A 15,164-nucleotide genomic window follows, 5' to 3' on the forward strand; every position below is an offset into this window, starting at 1 on the left:
GCTGCCTCTCCCCGCAAACACGCGTCCAATCCCTGCAACTTCAGCCTCTTGGCGCGACTTTTACCTTTCCTCTCTAACGACCGGTCCACCCGTTAGGCCTCACGCAACATGAACAACCAACAGTTCCGGCGGCTGCTGCTGAGCGACACACAGAAACAGCAGGATGATGGCACGCCCAAGCCGTCCTCGTCGCGCACGCCTGGCACCGTCTTGGGCGCGCGCAAACACTCCAGCATACCCATGACACCGTAAGTCCGACCACAATGTGTCCGCGCAATGCAGATGCTGACGCGAGACAAGTCGCCAAGTAGGCAGAGGCTCTATTCAGTCAGATTTTGCCCGCCAGCTCGCCGAACGAAACGCAAAGGCCAACCCGCAGAGAAAGGCCAGAGCGTCCGCGCCCAAGGGAACGAAGCTCGCTGAAGGCTACACCGACCGCACCAAGGAGCGCGTGGACCCCGAGGACAATGAGATTGCGAAGCGCATCAAGAACCTGGAGGATGCCATGAAATTGGGCCAGATCGACCGCGAGACGTTTGAGAACTTGGTGCAGGAGATTACTGGCGGTGAGGTTGAGACAACGCATCTAGTCAAGGGTCTGGATAGGAAGCTCCTCGAGAGAGTGAGGCGGGGAGAAGATGTCCTGGGCAGCGAGGAGAAGGTTGAAGAAGAGGAGCCAGGGTCAGAGGTGGAGGATGCGTTCGACGAGCTGGCGGATGAGGATGTTGGCCCTGTTGTGCGTGAGAAGGCGGAGAAAAAGGGCGAGAGAATGACCACACCACCGCCTGTCGCGGGAGTCAAGAGGAGTCGAAACGACATCCTCAAGGACCTGAAGAGGCAGAGGGAAGAAGCAGCTAGGCTTGCCGCAGAAGAGCACGAAAAGAAGTATCCAACCCTGGGGTCCGGCTTTCGGAAGGTCACTGCAAAGGAGACGTCGAGGGTCGAAGTTGACAACAGAGGCCGCGAAATCCTTATCATCACAGGTCCAGATGGCAAGGAAAAGAGGAAGGTCAAGAAGCAGAAGGTAGATGACCAGCCGGCGCTTGAAGTGCGGCATGATTTGGACGACGTTGCGAAGCCGATCAACATGCACAATCTGCCGGAGCCCAAGAAGGAAGAGTCCGAGGAGGAGGATATCTTCGAGGGTGTAGGGTCGAACTACAATCCGCTCGCAAATTTCGACGACGAAGACGACGATTCGGAAGAAGAAGCCGAGGCCAAGGTGCCGGCTACCGAGCCAAAAGCTGCAGCCGACGAAGATCTCTCAGAAGGAGAAGCATCGGAATCGGGCGAAGACGTCCCAGAAGCGTCCACATCCACCCTTCCAAAACCCTCCGTATCCGCAAAACCCGCAAAACGAGACTACTTCAAATCTACCACTGCCAGCACCTCCGCCACCACCGAACCATCCCTCTCTTCCGCCGACGCCACTGTACGTGCTGCCCTTGCCAAAGTCCGCAACCTCGACGAAAACTCCACACTTCTGCAAAACCTCTCCGGTGCCGACCCCTCCTCCGCCGAATCCAAAGAAGCGCGCCTCAAGAAACGCGCCGCCGAGCTCGCAGCTACAGACCGCGATATGGAGGATATGGATCTCGGGTTCGGTGCGTCGCGATTCGACGATGCAGATGAGATGGAGCGGGAAGGAGAGAAGGTCAAATTTAGTGAGTGGAAAGGGTTGGGGGCCGGCGGAGACGAGGACGACGAAGATGGCGAGAAGAAGAAAGCGGAGAAGAGGAAGAGAGGGCCCAAGAAGAAGAGGGGCGACAAGAATAATCCCGAGGACGTACTGAAGGCTATGGAGAGGTTGAAGGAGAAGAAGCCCAAGACGTTGGGTTGATGGTGTTTTCACGTCTCTGTAGGAATAATATACTCTCTCGCGCCCTCTGTACTAAACAATACCACCACGGATTGCTCGTCCAGTCCTAATTTCTCCTTGGCCTCCGCACACAACTTCCTCAACGCACTCAATGGCGCTGCACCACACGGCCCGTTCTTGATCCCCTGACTGTGCAAGTACTGCAAATCGCGATGCACCTCCATATCAGATACCGTGACACTAACATCCACACCCCGCCTCAGCACCTCCCACGCAGTCGTCGACGTCGTCCCGCAATTCATCCCGTTCATGATCGTATGTCCGGTAGTAATGGGCGTGATTCTCCCTGCTTCGAGGCTCGCCTTGAGACTTGCTGCCGTATCTGGCTCAACGGCAACGATCTTCGTAGGCGGAGACTTGGACTTGTAGTGCAGAGTGACTGCCTGTGCCCAGGAGCCCACGCCAACAGAGGCGATAGCGTGGGTCACATTTTCGATCCCGAGATCGTGCAGCTGCTGGTCTGTTTCGGAGAGCATTGTGGAGTAGCCTTCTACAACCCACTGCTTTGGGTTAGCATCAAGACACACTCGCGTGTGTATGAATTTGTGAGAGAGCAAAGTACCTCGGGGATTATTTCGTATCCTGGGAAAGATACATCCATCACCAGCAAACCCCCACCCTCCGCCTCCTCCCTCGCCTTCTGAATCGAGACATCATAGTCCCCATCCACAACCACGACGCTCGCACCCTCACTAGAGATCCTCCGCCGCGTCGCTTCGTCCATGAACTCGGGCACAAAAACAACCGCGGGGATCTGCAAATACCGCGCCATCCGCGCCACCGCTCTCCCCCAATTCCCCTCCGTGCATGTAACAAGCCTCGCGCCCTCTTTCCTCGCAGCAGCACCCAGCTCTTCCAGTGTACTCGTTAGCGGGAGCTTGCACGATGCGGCTACGGCTTTGTGGATTGCCCATGAGGCGCCGAGGATCTTGAAGGCGGGGAGGCCGAGACGCGAGGACTCGTCTTTGAGGAGAATGTGGCCTAGGTCGAGATCTTTGGCGAGGGAGGGGAGGGGGATGAGAGGGGTGATGGAGTAGGATGGGAGGGTGCGGTGGAAGAGGGATATGGATGTGTTGGAGGGTGGAAGGGTGGGTGTCCAGGTTTTGGCTGAGGGATTGTGGAACATTGTGGTGTTGGGTGTGAGGGTAGTGTGGTCTTGATAGAAGTAGAAAGGAGAAGAAGAAAACAAGTTGGGATGGGACGAGAGTACAATGAAGGAACCTTATGCAATGTTAGTCGAAGGGCGTGTTATTCGAACAGTAATGTCTTCAACGATTGTAGGCTCCTTGGTACACTTGAAATTTGATGATCTAAAAAGAAATAGAGAGTCCTAAGAACAATCAGACGCTCACAAGTTATCGCTATAGTTTTCGAGATGTCGATTGATCAGGTGGGGGAACATGTAGAAAGCAGTCGAGAATAAGCTAAGCTCCACACCAGTACGTCATCTCCAAGGCTGTAGCTGCCATCCATTTTAATCACAAGACAAACTCCAAACTTTATACTCGACACAACGATGGCGCAACCAAGACCACAAGAGCAGTCTGCTCTACGGAATATTCCCAAAGTCGTAATTCGCCCAACATGGGACAACATAGTCGCGACCTCTTATCTCCTCAAGGTACGAATGCTAACAAACATTCTCAACCCCAAACTGACTGGTAGCAGGGCATCGTTTTTTTCGTAGCGCACCCGTTTCTCTACCCTCTGATGAGAGCTCGCCTTTTGCCTGCCGTCCTGCTCAGTCTCTTTGTGTACTTGAACCTGTTCCTTTGGACGTATTTGCCGCAGGTCGCCTTCCTTGCGATGTTCCATAAGCCAGGGAGCGCTTGGGTAAATGGCACGTTTCTCGTACTAGGCGAGGGGGCAGCAGTGGTGGCTTTACTGTTTGAATCTTTCCTGGTGGTACGTATATGTCAAAGAAGCGGAGCAGACCAATACTGATCAAATTCAGGACGAGTCCCAGGTTGACATCTTCGATGCAATTCTCATCTACAAGGGCCACGAGGACCTGGTGCGCCAGCATCGACCCGTGTCCGAAGAATCGTTGAACAACCCTGTTCGTCGTCTCGGCAAGCCTACAAAGCCCGCTGTCTACGCGCCGTTCTCCTTTCGCCAAATCACAGAGTTTATTCTCCTCTTGCCACTCAATTTTGTGCCGTATGTTGGAGTACCGCTATTCCTTCTTTTGACAGGATATCGTGCGGGTCCTTTGCAGCACTGGAGATACTTCAAGCTTCTCGGATTTGAGAGCAAGCAAAGGAACGCGTTTGTGAGGAGGAGGCAATGGCAGTACACCTGGTGAGTCTCCACCTGGACTTCTCTGCATTTGGTATCACTAACGAGACATAGGTACGGAACTGTGTATTTGTTCTTGCAGCTCGTACCGCCTTTCAGCATGTTATTCCTACTAACGGCGGCTGTGAGCTCTGCCTTGTGGGCGGCAGATTTGGAAAACGTGCGAAGGGAACAGGAAGAAGGGTTTCTACAAGCCTCACAATATGTAGATGATCCGGATGCGTCTGTTTGAATAGAAATATAGTGATGTAGAGTTGAATAACCTTTCGATGGTACAAATCCAGTATAATTGTCATGCAAGCCTTATCTTGAATGTCTGATATGCTGAAACTAAGTGAAGCGATCCTCTGCTGACTTGGCCGTGCATGGGCCGTCGCGTACCGTGCCCTCTTTGTGCAACTGATAACCTCGCCCACGGTCTTGCACAATATCCAACCTGCGAAATGTCGAGTTGGAAGAGCTCTTTAGAGCGCATCTGGAATGTGTGTTTTCAGGGACCGATCACCACACAAGCGTCGGCCTAAGGCTGCAGAGGCCTTCCCCACAGTCGATTAAGGCAGGTACGGGGCAGTTCCGCCGAATCCGGCTGAATGTAAACAGGGATCTCCGGGAAGTCGTCACATGTGCCCCCAGACTAGCGTTTTAGCGTTTAGGCAGGCGCGTCATGACCTGCCACTCCGCCCCAGCCTCTCCCCGAGCTTCCTCGAGCTCCAATACAAACACTCCATCACACCCATCACCTTTCCCTCATCCATCCACTTCCTCCCATTCTTCATCTGTACCCTCTCCCATCAAGCTTTTAATCGTTCGTCGTCACCATGAAGACGTCTATCCTGCTCGCAGCGGCGGCGCTCGCCGCCTCGTCCGAGGCAGGCGTGCACAAGATGAAGCTCAAGAAGATCCCACTCTCTGAGCAGCTCGTAAGTTATCAGCGAAGCTGTCGCGGTCGGCGCAGTGCATGATGGAGCTCGTCCTAACACCTCGTAGACACACGCCAGCATCCAGGAGCAGGCGAAGGCTCTGGGCCAGAAGTACATGGGCGTCAAGACCGCGTCTCACATGGAGCAAGTATTCAAGGCTCCTTACGTTGCCGATGGAACGCACCCAGTGCCCATCACCAACTTCCTGAACGCTCAGTGTACGTTACGTGCTTTCCGCCGTCATCCTGCTGCCTACTAATTCGCCACAGACTTCTCTGAGGTTTCCATCGGAACTCCTCCTCAGACCTTCAAGGTCATCCTCGACACTGGCAGCTCCAACCTTTGGGTGCCCTCGTCTGAGTGCAGCTCCATTGCGTGCTACCTTCACACCAAGTTCGACTCGTCATCGTCGTCGACATTCAAGAAGAACGGCTCTTCGTTCGAGATCCGCTACGGATCTGGCTCGCTCAGCGGGTTCGTTTCCAACGATGTTTTCCAGATTGGTGACCTTAAGGTGAAGAACCAGGACTTCGCCGAGGCCACCTCCGAGCCCGGTCTTGCATTTGCCTTTGGCCGATTTGACGGTATCATGGGTTTGGGCTACGACACCATCAGCGTGAACAAGATCGTACCACCTTTCTACAACATGCTCGAGCAGGGTCTCCTTGACGAGCCCGTCTTTGCCTTTTACCTCGGCGACACCAACGCGCAGCAGGAGTCTGAGGTGACATTCGGTGGTATCGACGAGAGCCACTACACCGGCAAGCTCGTCAAGCTTCCTTTGAGGCGCAAGGCCTACTGGGAGGTTGACCTCGATGCCATCACATTCGGCAAGGAGACTGCCGAGATGGACAACACTGGTGTCATACTTGACACCGGTACATCCCTCATCGCCCTCCCCTCCACCATCGCTGAGCTTCTGTAAGTGTACCTATCGCGAAGCAGTCTCGCCATAAACTAACAATCGACAGGAACAAGGAGATTGGTGCTAAGAAGTCCTTCAACGGGCAGTTCACGGTTGAGTGCGACAAGCGCGACAGCCTGCCTGACTTGACCTTCACACTCACTGGCCACAACTTCACAATCACCTCATACGATTACATCCTTGAGGTACAAGGGTCCTGCATCTCTGCCTTCATGGGTATGGACTTCCCCGAGCCCGTAGGTCCCCTGGCTATTCTTGGTGATGCTTTCCTCAGGAAGTGGTACTCTGTTTACGATCTTGGCAACTCGGCCGTCGGCCTTGCAAAGTCCACGTAAATTGTATGGAGACTGAAGGTGTTATGATTGTAATTTCGTCTGGCTCAAATTGTAATTGAGACTTAATGGATGGCGCATGGGTTTGTTAAGTACAGGAAACACCTGTGTACAGTAGCGAATTGATACATTTATCGTACCTTGCTGTTCTTCGTGCAACCGCATTCGACGTTCTTGTTGACCGGTAAAACACGCTAAATCGTTAGCTGTATCGATAGGGTGTCAGCACGCGTGTGACGTATCAAATGCTTGGCGAGTATCGTCGATGGTCCACATGTCAGGCATTTCGAGTGTGTGGAAAGGTGCCTGTTGGGTGATGCAGATAATAGTAAAACTCGTGACGCTCTCACAGAAACCAGCTATTGCAGGTGCCTGGTGCCCTTATCATCCGTCGGTCGTCTCGACATGTACACATGCACGCATGTGTTACTCAGACGCTAGACCAGTACGGTTCCGTCTCGTGAACGTCGTGATTGTTCATTCGCTGTCAACGCGTCAGGTCCATTTAGACTCACCTGCACTTGTTCAACATGTGAGCCCCGAAGCCAGTAAAGCTCAGTGACTGCCTGAAGCAGTGAGCCACCCGCAGCACATCTGCATATCCAAGCCTCGTTGCCCGCCGCAGCACTTCCTTCCACCCGCTAGTTCCGAGTACTTCGACATCCCCACGATTGCCTAATCGCGAACACACAACACGAACGCACAACATGGCTTCACACGAGCGAGGGAGAAGCGTGGGTAGTCGCAAATTAACGAAGAAGCGCAGAGAGTCGAGGAAGGAGCCGCGCAGGATGTCGCTGGATATTCCCGAGCGCTTCATGGACGGGGAGGATGCGCAGGACGATGTCACGGCGCCAAAGCGGAACAACACCATGTCGATGAATCAGTCTATATTCTCCATGATTGCTCGAGCCGGTCAGCAGTCCCAGACAGATCTTGGGACTATGCAGGAGGTGGATTCGGGCGATAGCGAAGATGAGGGCAAGAGAAAGACACCATTCCACAGCCTGGACGGCGCTGCAAGAATAAGTCGCCTGAGCTCGGCGAACGACTTCCAGAACGCACCAGACGAGTCGCGGGACAGCAAGGTGGATAAGGACAAGCACAAGAGGACAACATCGGAGAACAGGCTGCTGCGGTCACTGCCCAAGTTGAAGATGTCGAGCAGGAAGGATGGAAGGTCGGAAGCGCAGCCCACAGACTTGATGTCATCCTCCCAGTTCCTGCCGCCTCGACCGTCTGAGAAAGCGTCACCTGCGATACCCACAAGTGAACAGCCCTCAAAAGGCAGTGCAAAGACAGCCCCCGGAAAAGACGTACACGTCGAAAAAGCAAAAGCCTCTAGTCGGGGGAGTAGAAACGGGAGCTCGGCTGGTGTGGCTAAGAGCAAGGCGCCAGTCACTCTTTCCAGTAGGATACAGCAGATATTCGAGTTTGACGAGGTCGAAGAGGTCATTTCAGAATATCCCTGCTGGCTGCTCCAGAGTATCCTGCTGCAGGGGTACATGTACATCACCCAGAAGCACATATGCTTCTATGCGTATATACCCAAGAAACATGTGAGCTTACAAAACTTCTCTCTTCAAACAAGTGGCTGATTATCGTAGCACGACGTCAGTAAGACTGGTTACCTCTTCAAGCGAGGTCGATCCAAGTACAACAGATACTGGTTCATTCTCCGAGGCGACGTCTTGTCATACTATACAAACCCAGCAGAGCTCTACTTTCCGCGAAACCGTATCAACCTGCAATACGCCATTTCGGCCGAGGTTCTCGAGGCTAAGAAAAAGGGTGACGACGAGACCACATTCATCGTTACCACCGACGAAAGGACACTACAGTTCAAGGCTGATAGTGCGGTGAGTGCAAAAGAATGGGTGAGGTCCATTCAGAAGGTCATCTTTCGTACGCACAATGAGGGCAACAGCGTCAAGATCTCGTTGCCAATCCAGAACGTCCTCGAAATCGAGGAGAGCTCGATACTAGATTTCGCGGATACGGTCAAGGTGCGCGTGATTGACAATGATGAGACATTTGCTATTGATGAGGTAATTATTTGTTCTGGGTTCTGTGTTATGTGAGACTTTGCTAAACTTGGTAGTACTTCTTCTCGTTCTTCACCAATGGCCAAGACGCACTTAACGTTTTGCGCATTATGATCAACGACAATGAACATCACCAAGGAAACGACCATACTACGACCACTTCTACCCCTCTACGTACACCAAATTATCGTGACGATACGACACCGGGTAGTCCGAGCAACGCGCCTCATATCAAAGAGAACGTTCGAGCCACCCTTTCACCCCTTCCTGGCCCACGTGCTGGCAGGCCTAGCATAGGTGACGTATCTGCGCGATCTAGTACCGATGTCAACCGGAAGAGCTGGGACGTGCGACGCAGCACGGAAGCCAACCGCACCTCCCGTCGCCCAAGCCACGAGGTACGGCGCAGTTTTAGTGGTCAGTATGATAGGCGAGCGAGAAGCCCAAGAGATCAATCACCACTATCGCCACGGGCTACCGATTCGGAGTCTGCCACTCTTTCCCTCGAACCTGGTACCGAGTCTTCGGCTGCAGTGCAATCCATGGATGAGAGCGGGGCATCCGCATCACAAATTCTCGACCGTTCTGATTTATTTCGTGCGCCCGCACTTGACTCCCCTACGCCCGCTTCGGGCAGAATAGATCCTGCTAGAAATTCACAGGATACCACACGCTCTTCTGGAGTGGGAAAACCGCAGATAAAACCTGCATCACGACCTGCAAAACGGCCCAACAACGCCCCACCGCTAGTGGGTGCGCATGACACAGATGAGGACACAGATACTCAATCAGGACAACCACCATTATCGGGCTCCTCGTCTGCTCTCCAGGACATTGCATCGTATCCACTGCAGAAAGCCTCCGGCTTAGCAGGGTTCCTTCGAAACAGGTCGAAAAAGATGGGCAGTTTGCTCGCGACTGAATCAATGGGATACTATGAGAAGGTGTCCGGAATGCTGGTGGGCGGCCGGAAGCACTATAACACCGCAGAAGGCCTCGAGCCTAACGATCAGATACACGGCTTTGAAGACGACGAGGATGCAGTGAAGGCGGCAGAGAACTTTAGGGAACACTTTGCCTTCCCTGAGACAGAAATACTCCAGTCGTCATTCTTTGCATCGCTTCAGCGAGTGTTGCCTAACTACGGGAAGATTTACATCAGCTCGAGGTATTTTTGCTTCCGTAGCTTGATGCCTACTTCAAAGACGAAGGTATGTTGGTCTTCGAAGTTTGATCATAAATGAAGGCGCTGACTGGCTTAGCTCATCCTGCCCATGAGAGACATCGAAAACGTCAATAAGGAGAAGGGATTTCGACTTGGATATCATGGACTTGCGATTGTGATCAGGGGGCATGAAGAACTCTTTTTCGAGTTTTCGAAGGCTGAATATCGCGACGAGTGCGCCATCACGGTGCTACGTATCTTGGAGAACACCAAATATCTTGAAGAAGATGACGAGTCTTCTGGAGTCGATAGCGAAGACGAAGCAGCCAAAGCAGAACACGACCTTCTACAACAGGCGCGACAAGACACCGATGCTGGGAAGCAGGTCAATGTGCCGGATGTTATGCGCGCTGCAGAGCACGATCGGATCCCACTAATCTTCGACGACCCACTCGCCTCTTTCGTCGACTTCAAACCGTCGGAGCCGCTGACGATCGTTTGCCTGACTATTGGGTCGCGAGGTGATGTTCAACCCTACATCGCGCTGTGTAAGGAGCTCTTGAAGGAAGGTCACAAGCCACGAATTGCTACGCATGCTGAGTTCGAGCCGTGGGTGCGGAAGCATGGTATTGACTTCAGACCTGTTGGCGGTGATCCCGCAGAGCTCATGCGAATCTGTGTCGAGCACGGCATGTTTACCTATGGCTTCATGAAAGAGGCCAATGCCAAATTCCGCGGTTGGCTTGACGAAGTATGCAGCTCTTCGTGGAGGGCGTGTCAGGGCGCCGATGTTCTGATCGAAAGTCCCAGCACGATGGCTGGTATTCACATTGCAGAAGCCTTGGAAATTCCTTACTTCCGCGCCTTTACGATGCCTTGGACTCGCACTCGAGCCTATCCCCATGCGTTCTCGGTCTTGGAGAACAAGATGGGCGGTGGGTACAATAGTATCACGTACATCACTTTCGACGCCATCTTCTGGACAGCCATCTCGGGCCAGGTCAACAAGTGGCGCCGCAGAGAATTGGGGTTGTCGAATACGTCTCAAGCCAAGATGCAGGCAAATCTTCGACCGTTTCTGTACAACTTCAGCCCCCATGTGGTCCCTCCACCACTTGACTGGCCCGATTGGGTCCGTGTTACGGGATACTGGTTTCTGGATGAGGCCGATATGTATGAACCACCTCCAGACCTGAAAGCGTTCATCGAGCAGGCACGCAAGGATAACAAGAAGTTGGTTTACGTTGGCTTCGGCTCCATTGTCATCGATGACCCCGCCGCTCTCACAAAGACGGTCGTCGACTCGGTATTGAAGGCAGATGTACGCTGTGTGCTGTCCAAGGGCTGGTCCGATCGCTTGGAGACCAAGGACGCTTCGAAGCCCGAGATGCCTCTGCCAGCAGAGATCTTCCAGATTCAGTCGGCACCCCATGACTGGCTGTTCAAGCAGATGGACGCAGCGGTCCACCATGGTGGATCTGGTACGACTGGAGCAAGCCTTCGGGCTGGTATCCCTACCATCATCAAGCCCTTCTTTGGTGACCAGTACTTCTTCGCTCAGCGCGTCGAGGACTTGGGTGTTGGTATCTGGCTGAAGAAGGTCAACACGAGTGTGTTCAGCCGAGCGTTGTGGGAAGCGACGAACAGCGAGCGTATGATTATCAAGGCGAAGGTCTTGGGGCAGAGGATCCGCAAGGTAAGCACGCTTTGACTCCAACCACACTATCTTTTACTGACGAAATTCTAGGACAAGGGCACACAGGTAGCCATCCAGACAATATATCGCGAGCTCGATCGTGCTCGCTCGCTCATCAAGAAACACGTCAAGCAGGATGACGACAACACGGATGAATTCGAGGATGAGTGGACGATAGTCGAGGAGGGTGAGGAGGTCGACGTATCTCACCCCTTTGAGCTGCAGCAGGCGGTGATGGGTCTGAATCAGGATGAATCACGAACGGGTCGAGGCGCTTCGGTGTTGGGGAACATGGTGTCGAGAGGCGGGCAGAAGCGCAACTCCGAGTCAACGCAGCGAGGCTGAGTATATTTTTGTTTTCCATTTGGGGGGTTCAAGCACAATTTGCGAGGCGTATAAGTGGTTTTGGAATAGATACGAGCGCACAAGATTTGATAACGACGGATTTGAGCGGTTTTCATAGACACGTAGCGTGAAGCGTTGTGGAGTGACTGTCTTGGGTATGCATGCGGTAATGGTAATATCATCTCATGTCAGTCCATGTGATGGCAGCTTTTGTTTTTGACTGTTCGCACTGGACATGAACGGGATCGAGGCAGTCATTCGACTGACTGAGTCACCCAAACACGAGTTCGTCGTCAACATGTGCTCATGCGAGCTTGACAGGCTGGACAGCACTGAGGTAGTTGCCTAGCGTGAGCGGTGAGGGTAGACGTATATGTCCACCGATGTGCCATGTCCCGTTCTCTGGTGTTCAACGTTTGGATAAACATGCCCACAGACGAGGCGTGGTCTTCCTTGAGAGGGAGAGCGGGAGTTTGTTGATCAACTCACGTGATGTACTACCAGAGAGCCTAAAGATGACCCCTGGCTTCCCCTCGCCTACAAAAGCCCGGCGCCCGCTCGTCGTTTTGGCCTTTTTGGAGCAGCAACGCCAAGATCCCTGCCACTCAGTTTATACATCTGTCGCACACCAGTTCCCTGCGGCGATCTGTTACTACTATTACCACCACCACTACTACCACTTTTGTCACCACCATCACTACACGCTCGTGTTTCTGCAACGTCATACCGCGTAGTTGTGTCGCCAAGCTCCGACTCAAGCTCAAGCTCCAAGCTCCCGCTCACGTACCGAATGCGCCGATTGACGTCGCGACGCGCCTACCACTGCCACACCCTCGACACCGACGTCGACACGCGCATGGGCGGCTGCACAGAGGAATGAAGATCTCATCGCCCCCGGGCCTGCACTATCCCATCACCATCCAGGAGCTGCACCAGGCGCGCAATGCCGACGTCAAGCGGTCGGACCGCCTGTTCACCTACTACTACGAGAGCACCGTGACCGAGGGCGACAAATGGGGCGGTGAAAAGACGGTCAAGAAGCGCTTTCCCACGCGCTTCGACGCGAGCACCGAGGGCAACATTACGCGATGGTTCATCAAGGCGGGCACCGTCATCCAGCGCCCAGGCGTCGAGCTGCTCGAGCTGGAGGAGCCCTGCACCCACGAGACGCAGTTTGGCGGCCTCTGCGCCGACTGCGGCCTGGACATGACAAAGGTCGACTACCTCACCAAGGAGCGCAACGTCGACCGCGCCACGGTCAACATGACGCACGACAACGTCGCCCTGCTCGTCAGCCACAAGGAGGCTGTGCGCGCCGAGGAGGACACCAAGAAGCGCCTGCTGGGCGCGAAGAAGCTGATCCTGATTGTCGATCTCGATCAGACCGTTATCCACACGACATGCGAGAAGACGATTGCCGAGTGGAAGGCCGACCCCGAGAACCCAAACTACGACGCCGTCAAGGACGTGCAGGGCTTCCGCCTGCCCGACGACAACGTCTCCAACGTGGGCGCCAACATGTACTACGTCAAGATGCGCCCGGGCCTGAAGGGCTTCTTTGACCGCATGTCGAAGCTGTACGAGATGCACGTCTACACCATGGCCACGCGCGCATATGCCCAGGAAGTGGCCAAGATTGTCGACCCCGACCGCAAGTACTTTGGCGACCGCATCCTCAGCCGCGACGAAAACTACACAGACAAGCTGAAGAGCCTGCAGCGCCTGTTCTACCAGCAGACGGCCATGGTGGTCATCATTGACGACAGAGCAGACGTCTGGCAGTACAGCCCTCACCTGGTCCGCGTGCCCGTCTTCAACTTCTTCCCCGGCGCCGGCGACATCAACGCAAGCTTCTTGCCTAAGCAGCAGGAGCTCGTCACGTCTACAAAGGCGAAACCCGTTGCAGAAAAACCCGAGGCTGAGCCCTCCAACGCCGTCTCGGACACCGCAAAGCCTGCCGAATCCGCATCTGCAGAAAGCACAAATGACACCATGAACGAATTGGAAGCTCAACTGATCACTTCAATGGCGGTCGGCGAGAGTTTGGAAACACTAGCAGAGCAGGCCAAGGAACAAGAAAAGGTTATCATTGCGCAACAAACCGAGCGGCCGCTCCTACAGAGGCAGCTTATGCTGGACAAGAAAGACGAAGGAACCGATGATCAGTCGCCCAACCACCAAGTCGAGAACGGCAATGTTGTGCCTGCAGAGTCTCACACTCGGCACAGCGTCTTGAACAACGACGATCGGGGACTGGATGTCATGGAGGCGAATTTGCGACGTGTGCACCGGACTTTCTACGACGAGTATCTCAAATCAAAGGCGGTACCAGCTGGCGGCCGCATCGCAGAACTAAAAGGCGAGAGGAGTCCCAAGAAGCGTCCATTCAACGATGTGATCCCACATTGCGGCGAGCTCATGCCGCGCATCAAGCAAGAGGTACTCGACGGCGCAGTCGTAGTCTTCTCGGGCATCATTCCACTCGGCGTGGATGTCCAGACGTAAGTCTTACCCGCCCCCTATCACAACGCCCAAGCTAACACACCGCAGCTCCGACTTTGCGCTCTGGATCAAAAGCTTTGGCGCCGAAGTAGCTATCAACGTGACCCGGCGCACTACCCACGTAATCGCGAATCCCGACCGCAAAACAACAAAAGTAAAAAAAGCAGCACACTACCCCCACATCAAGATCGTCAACCCAGAATGGATGTTCCAGTGCTGCACGCGCTGGCAACACGTGGACGAGACCCCATACACCATCGAAGTCGATCCAGCAGAGCGCGGTAATTCCCCTTTCGAAGACCTCGACGATGATGTCACCGGCGAAGAGGATGCCGAGTCCCCCGTCACGCTCGCCTTGACGGCAGACACATGGGCGAGCCTAGACGACGAACTCGACGATTTCCTAAACGAGAGCGACACGGAAACCGAAGCTGAAGCCGAGGCCGAGGGCAACAGCGGGAGTGAAAGCGACGCCGAGAGCGTCCGCTCAGACAACAGCTCCACTTCCCAATCCGCAAACCCCGGAAGCACAGATAAAAATGCTCCGAAAAAGAAGCGCAAACGCACTTCCACCTCCACAGAGGTAAGCGAAGCCGATGACAGCGACGCAAGTGCGTCTACATCCCGCCTTCAGCGCCGCAAAAAACGCACCATGGAGCGTGTCACTAGCCTCACGAACGTGCTCACCGCGGAGAAGAGCTCGGGGCTGCCGAGCCCAGAGGCCACAGGGCCTGAGGAAGTGGATAAAGACGGCGAGGAGGAGGGGGATGATGGGCTGGAAGCTGAAATGCTGGCGGGGTTTGGGAGTAGTGATGAGGAGTAGAGGGGGAAGTGGACAGGAGTTAGGCGATTTCATGCTTTGGGGATTATATACACTGTTCTTGCATGAAGATGAGATGAGATTGGGGGGATGCATAGCGCGGTGTCTTTGGCATGGAGTCTGGCATTGGTTGTTATCCTGGTGGGATTTGGTACTTTTGGGGGCGTTTATGTAGTGCGTTCGATGTTTATGCTGCGAAAGGGCAGGACATGGGCAGGGCGTCATCTGAATGAATAT

At 54.2% G+C, this 15,164-nt stretch overlaps 6 protein-coding genes across 6 annotated transcripts; 5 read left to right on the forward strand and 1 right to left on the reverse strand.

The window, feature by feature from the left end:
* Window positions 1–100: 100 nt before the first annotated feature.
* On the forward strand, window positions 101–1,902 carry P153DRAFT_362309 (uncharacterized protein). Its single transcript, XM_033667101.1, has 2 exons — window positions 101–248; window positions 301–1,902. Exons 1-2 carry the CDS (start codon window positions 109–111, stop codon window positions 1,838–1,840), a joined length of 1,680 nt encoding a protein of 559 aa, XP_033528938.1. The 5' UTR covers window positions 101–108; the 3' UTR covers window positions 1,841–1,902.
* On the reverse strand, window positions 1,845–3,290 carry P153DRAFT_4561 (tryptophan synthase beta subunit-like PLP-dependent enzyme). Its single transcript, XM_033673207.1, has 3 exons — window positions 3,232–3,290; window positions 2,442–3,100; window positions 1,845–2,379 (listed from the first exon to the last, which is right to left on the reverse strand). Exons 2-3 carry the CDS (start codon window positions 3,003–3,005, stop codon window positions 1,849–1,851), a joined length of 1,095 nt encoding a protein of 364 aa, XP_033528939.1. The 5' UTR covers window positions 3,006–3,100; window positions 3,232–3,290; the 3' UTR covers window positions 1,845–1,848.
* A 105-nt stretch (window positions 3,291–3,395) lies between these two features.
* P153DRAFT_427235 (uncharacterized protein) lies at window positions 3,396–4,471 on the forward strand (the record flags this gene model as incomplete). The annotated part of the gene is made up of 4 exons (XM_033672655.1): window positions 3,396–3,500; window positions 3,548–3,784; window positions 3,834–4,180; window positions 4,232–4,471. The coding sequence occupies 4 exons, from the start codon at window positions 3,396–3,398 to the stop codon at window positions 4,407–4,409; spliced, it is 867 nt and encodes a 288-aa protein (XP_033528940.1). The 3' UTR covers window positions 4,410–4,471.
* Window positions 4,472–4,899: 428 nt separating this feature from the next.
* P153DRAFT_362313 (aspartyl proteinase) lies at window positions 4,900–6,637 on the forward strand. The gene is made up of 4 exons (XM_033667102.1): window positions 4,900–5,097; window positions 5,165–5,315; window positions 5,367–6,018; window positions 6,069–6,637. The coding sequence occupies exons 1-4, from the start codon at window positions 4,996–4,998 to the stop codon at window positions 6,355–6,357; spliced, it is 1,194 nt and encodes a 397-aa protein (XP_033528941.1). The 5' UTR covers window positions 4,900–4,995; the 3' UTR covers window positions 6,358–6,637.
* A 161-nt stretch (window positions 6,638–6,798) lies between these two features.
* On the forward strand, window positions 6,799–11,767 carry P153DRAFT_362314 (glycosyltransferase family 1 protein). The gene is made up of 5 exons (XM_033667103.1): window positions 6,799–7,913; window positions 7,962–8,402; window positions 8,456–9,610; window positions 9,662–11,260; window positions 11,312–11,767. Exons 1-5 carry the CDS (start codon window positions 7,062–7,064, stop codon window positions 11,603–11,605), a joined length of 4,341 nt encoding a protein of 1,446 aa, XP_033528942.1. The 5' UTR covers window positions 6,799–7,061; the 3' UTR covers window positions 11,606–11,767.
* Window positions 11,768–12,034: 267 nt separating this feature from the next.
* On the forward strand, window positions 12,035–15,070 carry P153DRAFT_305039 (uncharacterized protein). The gene is made up of 2 exons (XM_033664587.1): window positions 12,035–14,106; window positions 14,156–15,070. The coding sequence occupies exons 1-2, from the start codon at window positions 12,482–12,484 to the stop codon at window positions 14,928–14,930; spliced, it is 2,400 nt and encodes a 799-aa protein (XP_033528943.1). The 5' UTR covers window positions 12,035–12,481; the 3' UTR covers window positions 14,931–15,070.
* Window positions 15,071–15,164: the final 94 nt, after the last annotated feature.

Source organism: Dothidotthia symphoricarpi (assembly GCF_010015815.1).
Source record: "Dothidotthia symphoricarpi CBS 119687 unplaced genomic scaffold P153scaffold_1, whole genome shotgun sequence".
NCBI lineage: Eukaryota > Fungi > Ascomycota > Dothideomycetes > Pleosporales > Dothidotthiaceae > Dothidotthia > Dothidotthia symphoricarpi.

What these genes read in the sequence shown, in the direction of transcription:
- P153DRAFT_362314 (XM_033667103.1), top strand. Translation starts at nt 7,062, where the DNA reads ATGGCTTCACACGAGCGAGGGAGAAGCGTGGGTAGTCGCAAATTAACG. An exon ending in AGACATTTGCTATTGATGAG is followed by an intron (nt 8,403 to 8,455) that starts GTAATTATTTGT and finishes TAAACTTGGTAG; the next exon opens with TACTTCTTCTCGTTCTTCAC. An exon ending in TGGGGCAGAGGATCCGCAAG is followed by an intron (nt 11,261 to 11,311) that starts GTAAGCACGCTT and finishes ACGAAATTCTAG; the next exon opens with GACAAGGGCACACAGGTAGC.
- P153DRAFT_305039 (XM_033664587.1), top strand. Translation starts at nt 12,482, where the DNA reads ATGAAGATCTCATCGCCCCCGGGCCTGCACTATCCCATCACCATCCAG. An exon ending in CTCGGCGTGGATGTCCAGAC is followed by an intron (nt 14,107 to 14,155) that starts GTAAGTCTTACC and finishes AACACACCGCAG; the next exon opens with CTCCGACTTTGCGCTCTGGA.
- P153DRAFT_4561 (XM_033673207.1), bottom strand. Translation starts at nt 3,005, where the DNA reads ATGTTCCACAATCCCTCAGCCAAAACCTGGACACCCACCCTTCCACCC. An exon ending in GATACGAAATAATCCCCGAG is followed by an intron (nt 2,380 to 2,441) that starts GTACTTTGCTCT and finishes AACCCAAAGCAG; the next exon opens with TGGGTTGTAGAAGGCTACTC.
- P153DRAFT_362309 (XM_033667101.1), top strand. Translation starts at nt 109, where the DNA reads ATGAACAACCAACAGTTCCGGCGGCTGCTGCTGAGCGACACACAGAAA. An exon ending in TCCAGCATACCCATGACACC is followed by an intron (nt 249 to 300) that starts GTAAGTCCGACC and finishes ACGCGAGACAAG; the next exon opens with TCGCCAAGTAGGCAGAGGCT.
- P153DRAFT_362313 (XM_033667102.1), top strand. Translation starts at nt 4,996, where the DNA reads ATGAAGACGTCTATCCTGCTCGCAGCGGCGGCGCTCGCCGCCTCGTCC. An exon ending in TCCCACTCTCTGAGCAGCTC is followed by an intron (nt 5,098 to 5,164) that starts GTAAGTTATCAG and finishes AACACCTCGTAG; the next exon opens with ACACACGCCAGCATCCAGGA. An exon ending in TCCACCATCGCTGAGCTTCT is followed by an intron (nt 6,019 to 6,068) that starts GTAAGTGTACCT and finishes AACAATCGACAG; the next exon opens with GAACAAGGAGATTGGTGCTA.